The sequence below is a fragment of the Barbatula barbatula genome (genome assembly GCF_947034865.1).
Source record: "Barbatula barbatula genome assembly, chromosome: 23".
Lineage (NCBI taxonomy): Eukaryota > Metazoa > Chordata > Actinopteri > Cypriniformes > Nemacheilidae > Barbatula > Barbatula barbatula.
The window spans coordinates 17,514,631-17,523,268 of NC_136786.1; the positions used below are offsets into that span (position 1 = coordinate 17,514,631).

General features: G+C 37.1%; 1 protein-coding gene across 2 annotated transcripts in view; it reads left to right on the forward strand.

Annotated features, from left to right (window-relative positions):
• The window catches only part of plppr5b (phospholipid phosphatase related 5b), a 30,182-nt gene extending 29,511 nt beyond the window's left edge, over positions 1-671 (forward strand). For both annotated transcript variants that reach the window (XM_079487696.1, XM_079487695.1), the window contains one exon: positions 191-671. In XM_079487696.1, coding sequence (XP_079343822.1) covers positions 191-220 — 30 coding nt within the window. In that variant the 3' untranslated portion in view covers positions 221-671. The remainder of the gene's footprint in view (positions 1-190) is intronic.
• Positions 672-8,638: the final 7,967 nt, after the last annotated feature.

Below are 8,638 nucleotides of genomic sequence, written 5' to 3' on the forward strand. Positions count from 1 at the left end.
ATCCGATTCTTTAAGGACCGAAATTGTATAGCTACATACTTGTATTGTATTTGAATAACTTTCTCATTGATTTCTCTCTTCTCCCTGACAGTTTGGGTTTGCAGTGTCAACTCTTAAAGTCTAAGTGCCTAAAATAATCTCAGGTTTTCGCTGATCGTAACTCGTCTCCTGTGTCTCATTCTCTCAACAGAATCACATCACCTTCGCTGAGATCACGTGACCTTGAGTCGCCGGTGTGGCAGACACACTGGACATCCACGCTGTTTACCGTCCAATCCCAATAATCTGACTGACCAATCGCAGTGGTCACATGCTGTCTGGTGTTGTTTTGACTCGCTCTGCCCTCGCTTTGTGTGTGTGGAAGTGTTGGTTTTGTACTGCAACTACAGAGCTACCTTTCGTCCGTGTGTGGTTGTGGTTGCTTTAAAGCAGACAATATAACTGCTAACGTGTATCTGGGGAGCACTTGGGGATGTGTATGTGTGTATCCGTGTTTGAACGTCAGAATGGACTAAACTTAAAGTCCGGGAGATGTGTTTTTCTTCATCATATGTATATGGGTGATTCTTTATTTACGGGCACTGTTAACTGTTATGTATTCTCATATTGCTGCTTTGCATTGATAGAGAAATGTTTATAATAACTTAATATAAACGTAACAAAATATCACCAAACAATTGTGGAAAAATAACTTTCTTAAGTGAAATAAATGTAATTAATTAATAAGTACATTAATAATAATGATAATATTAATTACAATATATTGTTATATACATATATTTTATATAAATATTTAAAATATAATATTAACATATATATATATACATAAATGATATACAATATTATTATTATTATTAGAGATGATGATGATTATAAAATGTAATTAATTACTAAATTGAGTACCTAAACTCTTTATTTTCTTCCAAATACACCAGAAAGTATTTTCATTCCTACATGAAAATGTTTTTGTTTATTGCTCGCATTGGATGAGTGCATTTGCAAATACACAGTGTTCTGAAAAATCAAATATGAACTCAAATATACATTGAAAGCTTACATCAAAAATATCAAAGCTTATATTAACTCGACTACAGTCAACTCGCTGTACCGGCAGCATAAAAACAGCATCGGTTTGATCATTCATGAGCCGTGACTCAATTTCACACAGAGGCCGATGGGCATCATAATGGACACAGTAAAGCTACGTGTGAACCCTGAGGATCTTGGCTCACCCCGCTGTGAAAAATTAATCATCTGCAAAGACAATCACAAGTCATTTCACTAAAGTAATGGGTCCGTCCATTTAACCTCCGCCACATAGACGTTCACTGTTTTAATGGCCAACATGATAGTGGGTAGATGTCCGAAACGTTAAAGGAACGAGTCAGAAAAAGTCCTGCTGTGAATCTCTGAAAGACACCACGATACCTCATGTGTACTGAAAAATTGAAAAAGATGTCGGCATAAATAAGTCACTTGCATTGTTGTTGTTTATATGAGTACATTCTGGCCGTCTATATTTCAGTCATGCGACTTTAAAGAAATATTCCAGGTTATTTTCAACACGGATGATCATTTCCAATCATCTCTCAGTTTATAAAACTAAAACGAAATACATTCAGTTGGCTTTGCTGAATACTTGTTGCACAAATTCAGAGATCAAATTCATACATAATATGCACAGTGCTGTAATAAAGAGTTTGATGTCAGTAACACCATTAAGGTTAAAAAGTTCTGGTTTATTTGCCTGCTACGAGCTTTACTGTCATCACATTTTTGTTTGGCGTTACAACTGTGTGAAGTCAAAAATGATTGTCTGTGCATTCCTAAATGAAGTTGGAAATAACTTGTAAATGTCTTTAAAGGCATCAGTCTTCTGGTGCTTTATACACATACACGATTGTTCACAGTTTCATGAATTCATTTGACCGACCCTTAAAAGAGCAATAACATTTGATCGTCTGTATCTCATAAGAAACTCTATTTGGCCTCCCCTTAAATGACATCGTCTCTGTCCTTCCGAGACCTTGGATCTCCACATTTTTCAGCAATGGTACCGATTAAGAATCTAAATAAATACACTGTTGTCAAAATTGACAAGCACTTTTTAATGCGTCTTATTGGTTAGATATTTGCAAAGCCAAGTGGCAAACACAAAGGGTTATTAATGATAATGATTATGCCAAAAATAAAAATCATCATATGTGGAGATACGAGGTTATGAGAGGGAAAGCTGCGATATGTCTTTTTTTATCATGTAGAATATTGTTGTGAAATAATATAGTATTGAAAGAGCACCTATCACACATCCTTACATAAAAAAATCTAACTTTGCAAAAAATAAATAATCAGGATTATTAGATCCTGCTGAAAGCGTTAAAGTGATAAAAAAAACATGGTGTGCACAGTGCAAATGCATATTATATATTTTTTGTCAGAAAATGAGTTATGTTTTTGTTTTCTTACGTTTGTGCTGTACGGGGTGTATAACGGCATACTGTAAGTACATATTGTACTATATTTATCATCATTCTTATTCTTTAAATCTTAGCTGTATACACTCTGAATTACTTACTGGGTGCGTGTTTTTAATAGTGTTTATTTTATTTGATCCTGGTCTATTTTATAGCTTGCACATGTTTTGTTTTGTATTTCTTCTCCCATGGTTGGTTTACTTGGCTGCTGTTGATGGATTTCCTAGCGAATCCATCTCTTCGAGTCCTTTCGTGGCTTTCATGAATTCATGACCTTTCACACCGTACAGACGATGGAATATAAAGTTGGAATAAAAATATATTCCAGTCCCCTGTGGCACATTCTTAAGCAGCACTTCACTGATGTGTACAGACTATAAAATGAAGGACATTATATATTGAATGCTCTCAGTGATGTTTAAAGGGCCCTGTGGCGTCTCTGGCCCCTGACCTCTCGGAAATTGACTGGTTTGCTCTGCAGGACCTGTAGAATATGAGAGAAAGTGACGTGGTGTGGAGAAGGAGGGGTTTCAGCGGTCCTCGGCCATCCTGACTGACATTGTGTGTCCTGAGGAACGACACAAACAAGTAATCAGAAAAGATGAAGACATTTGACCGTCCCACATTTCTAACAGAGCCACGGGACACTGAAAACTCTCTTCCTTCTCTGTTCTGAGCTTCAGTCATTAGATGTTTTTTACTTTACTTTAAGAACCTTGTTACGTTAAATAAAGAAGCTGTTACATCATTGTTCGTTATAAGGTTGTACTGTATGTCAACATCACATTCATATGAGTTGCTTTCGGTCATTTAAAGGGACAGTTCACCCAAAAATGAAAATCTGTTCATCGTATACTCTTTCACATGTTTTTCCAAACTGCACGACTTTCTTCTACACAACACAAAAGAAGATATTTTCATCGCCCCCCGTGACAAAACCACTGAGACATTTCTCTAAATATCTTCTTTGGTGTTTCTCAGAAAAAAGGCTCATGTACAAGTTTTGAGTGACATAGTACGGAATTCTCTAGATAAAATGGGCTACGAATGACATTTCAAAACCTTTAGTGCTGTACATGCGTGCTTCTGTTAAAATGCCTTGAAATAGGTGTCCTTGAAATAGATTTTAAGCAATCTTTCCAGTGACATCAACACACATTTCGGTCTAGCATTATTACTTAGTATCTACTTTGCACATCATCCATAAAGTCCATTGTAGGACAACACAAGTGCCTAAATTGTTCCAGTAAACACATTTTTTTCTCTAGCATGAAACACATTAATATCCTTATGGAGCCGTTGATGTGCCTTATAGACTTCACAGTAACACAGGCAGCAACTCTATCGTGAGTTGGCGTGTCTTAAAAAACACATAGAATAAAGACTTTGATTGAATGATGTGGCAGAAAGCATGCAGAAGGGTCATACCGAGACCCTTCATTTAAGCCCAGTGATATTGGTGGTCTCTTACCATCACTCCGATCAACTCTGAAATCTCTCGTTTCTGTCCTTGCTCTGTCTTTTCAAGGATCTGCTTAGCGTCTCTCTGGTCCCCCCCGGGACTGTGTCTTTCCCGTGGTTGGATTTGGTTTCCAGTTTCATAACAGCTTTTGTGCAGGACGTTGTGATGATCTGATAGTCTGTAAGGGCACAGGGGGCACACTTTTTCTTCCAAGTGACCGCTCTGCACCGGAGCGGCTCTATAACCTCCACTTACCCGGGCGACCCTCCGAATCGCTCTGGGTCTTGCTGCGTAGGGGCCCTTGGTGGCCAATGAAGATGAACCCAGGTGGGCAACCTTTGCCGGGCACTCGTGACACCATTCCAATCTATGAACAGATGCCCTTTTCCACGCAGGTTGAGGGCTTCTTGTTTCATGGTTCGCAGAGACAGCGTTGATGCGCCGCCCGGCCGTTTCTTCGCTTGGTTGCACATGAGATGATGTTGGAATCCACTCTATCATTGGCAGAGCTTCACTCACCCCTATAAGACATACAGGCGTTGAGTTCTGGCTTAAAACAACATTTTGTTTCTGGGTCATTGAGTCCGTTGAATCACTTGGATTTATGGGTACAACCGTTCTGATAAGAATCAAGTCTGGGTCGGCAGAAGGTTTAGCAGGGACGCTGAGCTGAGATGCTTTCCATCTTGTGTTTGCCCCGTCCGATGAATCATTTGTTACGGATATGTCAGACCTCGATTGGACACATAAATTGGGTGACAAAATGATGTTCCTTTCGTCCAAATAACGGCACTTGTGCAAAACGTTTTGTTTAGCCGCTTGGTATTCGTGAAATGCATCGTCTAAAAAAGACAGAAAATGAAAAAGCTTTATATTGCGTTGGAGCCTGGGTAATCAAAATAAAAAATGATAATTAAAATAACGCAATTACACCTACAACATTTTTTAACAGCCCTTTAACAAAACTGTTCCACCAATGAAATATACGACGTCATCCTTTCGGGTATCTTTCTATTGGCATAATTGTATACCAACCTATATGAATTAAAGTGCCTAATGTCTAATTTGGGTATAGCCTTTCAGGACATTTGGGAAAACAGGAACATTTCTGTTTAACAAGGCTTTGTCTATCGATAAGGTTTCACAACCTCCATCTTTCTTGCTCTTGGGTATACGGGTGTCTGAGTCCAGTTAGTCTGATGATGAATCACAGGTAGGGATTTTAGATGTCAGGTCTCAGTCCAGCGTAGTCCGGCTATGATCGATGTCCCTCTCTATGGCTCTTTCGCAGAATGCTGCTCTGGGGGACTCGGTATGACTCACTGGTTTTTAACACAAGAAGAAGACTAATGGTGGAGGGTTTAAATGAAAATTTTCATAACAGTGGGTGGAAGAACAATAGAGGCAAGAAGTCTGAGACCACTAGAGAAAGCGTCTCTCTTTAGCATTATGTCTATTTTTTATTTTACATTATAAGCCAATTTACATCGTACTGTAGGTTGAACTGAAAATGTAATGATTTCAGGGTTTTCTTATATTTGCCTTTATGCACATGGACTTGACTACATGGACAACTGGACTCATTTTTTTTCTTGGAAGTTACTCGTAGGAGATTTGATGGAGTTCTCAGTTTCATTGAAGTAGAAACTCAGTTTTTAAACAGGTATGAACTAGGTTATATAGGTGAAATCATCTGGATTTAGGGAAAGGTGATGAGAAATGTTTGAGTTCATACTTAGATCTTCCATAATATTGATAAATATGAGCTTAGTTTGTGACACTGTTGAGATCTCTTTTGAAACTCTAATAGAGACACTTCTGAATTATACATCTGTAATATATCCGGCTCTTCTTCTCAGGAGAAATATCTGAGATGCTGAAGAAGTTTCTATTTGCTTTCCCTTTAATCTCATTGATGTCTAGGAGAGATCTGTCTTGAAGAGATCTCATCTGTGATCTTTCGTATGGGTCACATTATCTTCTGTTCTGCATCAAACAGTCAGACAGTATTCCAAGAAAACGACGCACAAAGAAACCTTAAAATCTCTGAAATAAACACTATGTCAAAACGTAAATGTGTTCAGTAACTAAATATGACCTAATGTTGTTTTGCATTTCCTGTCCGCTTCTCAGAATCAAAAGCTGTTCAGAAAAAGAATCGCCCCAGCTGTGAAAAGTTAACCATTCTTTCTCACCAAAATAACTCAAACAAACAGAAAAAACATTTGCCAATAACACATTTGGCACACTGTCTCTACGTGCAAAGAAACGTCTCCATGCTGGGAAATTTGTCAAGAAGTCACACCTTTCGACCCCGATGCACACTGCGAGGTAATTCTGAGGCATGCTGGGTAGCAAGCTCGACTCAGAAGAAGACAAATGTTTGCGCCGCGTATAATGGGCGCCTTCAGAATCCCACGTGGAATATAACACAGCAGGTGAAAGCAACTGTAATTAGAAACAACATGCGGTTGCGAGCGCAAGTGGAAAGAAAAATAAACTGGCATTCCAGTGAGCGTATTCATATTTCTTTCTGATGCATTAAGATACGAGTCTTATTTTCCTTCTTTTAGAATATGAATGTGTTCGATTACTTACCGTTCATTTCATTATCTTCCCGAACTTCCCAAGGACAGCATTGATCTCTCTTCTCGCTCTTTCTGTTTAAACATTGTGAATAAATGAATGAAAAGATGAGAAAACTTTAAAGAATGATGAATTTAACGTTCAGGTAAATACTAAAACAATTGTAAATCAAGATATTAGGAAAGACACCGTCCACAAAAACAGAAATATCACAAATTGGACTTTTTGATGTCCCACTTGTTTCTCATACACTCTTAAAAATAAAGGGGGCTTGAAAGGTTCTTCGCAGTGATGCCCTAGAAGAACCACAGACAACCCTTCATTAAAGAAACATCTCTTCTTTACCTTTTTATAACTTTTTTTCGCCACAAAGAACCTTTTGGATGTTAAAGGTTGTTTATGGAACAATTTTGACAAAAAAAGGTTTTCTATGACATCGTGAAGACATGATGAAGAATGGAAATGGAAAATATTTTAAGACTTCGGAGAAAAAGAAAAGATATATCAACAACCAAAATGTACTCAATTTCTGCAAATGAAAAACAAGATTTAAGAGATTTCAATATAAATTGAAGTATTTCTCATCAGAGTAAACCAAATACCAGAAAACAAAAAGGTAGTAACAAAGAGCAGATTTTGAACTCCAAAGCTTTATTGATTTGAACTGTGCTTGCTAACTGCACAGTTGTATCGAAGAAGCGACAACTGACGGGAGACCAAGCGGATAGACTGTTGTATTGAATGTAGTTGTTATTGAATTGTTGATAAAGTGATGGCAACAGGGATAACAAAGAACTTCCCTATAGCGAAACAACCACAACAAGACTCTCTATGGGCACACCTAGCAGTCCGTCTAATAAAGCATACAAACAGATCTTTTAAGCTGGGAGTGAATCTTATCAAATCTCTCGAAGAAATAATCACACAGTAAACACCAATGATAGAAAGTATATCATTATTTCCTGCGGTTGTTATTTGACTATCAACTGCATACGTTCACAATAACATATCAGTCGTTCTTCATAAACACCTCCAACATCTCCGAGTGGAGTCATTTTCTCAGTTTGAGTCATTTCCAACGTTCCCTCAATCATAATGAAAAAAAAACACAAAACACACAAAAAACGAACAGATACAAAAAGTGTATTAAAATAATGACATAATGTTGATTCAAACTCAACACATTAGGTGATTTCCAAACGGAAAACCACACAATGAAACCATGACCAGGAACTTTAAAGCTTCAAAATAATACTATAGGATAGACAATGCTAAACATAATTCTAATGTGTGCTAAACAATAAAAACACCATACAATACCCTAGCTTTGTATACAGAAACGGACAAACTTTTAGTGTTTACCAAAACTTACGGTTAACTCACATCCTTGAAAACCTCCACGGATGAAAATCATTTGGTCAAAATCATAGGTTTGGAATGACATGGGTACATGAAAACTGTTCCTTTCAATCATTCAACATGCACACTGTGCTAGAGAACTGAAATAGTAAGAATAAAGTCTATTAATAACCAATTAAAATGAAGGACAGTACCTTTTTATCCGTTTGTTTTCATGCAGCTGCATATTGACAGCCATATGGCTTTTTGGTTCTTCTATGTGGATTGACATGGTCTGGTTCAAACCTAATGCTATAATTACACACACACAGACACAAGATACACAACAGTAACTAGGAACTTGGATATATTACATTAACTTCTACGGTGACGTACGATTAGCTTGTTTTAAAAAATAACAAGAATAGAATTTCCATGCGCATGCCGAACTGTTGTTATTTTTTATTATTTCTATTATAAAATCACTTATCGTGTAAAAAATAAACATATGTCTGAAATACATGATTAGACAGAATAATAAAAAACTAATTCTAATAGCCTAGTATTTTTACTATAAGTATTATTTTTAGCGAAGAATGATGACTTTGAACATACTAAAATACAATCTGGTTTTGACACGAATTCGTTTTTTTCTTACAAACATAGTTCCTAAATTTACAATTTGTGTTACGTGGTTTTGAAGAGTTCCCCATTAGTAAAAATAGGCATAGCTTAATAAATAAAAATGACTTGCCCCTTCCATCGACCCCGTCCAATG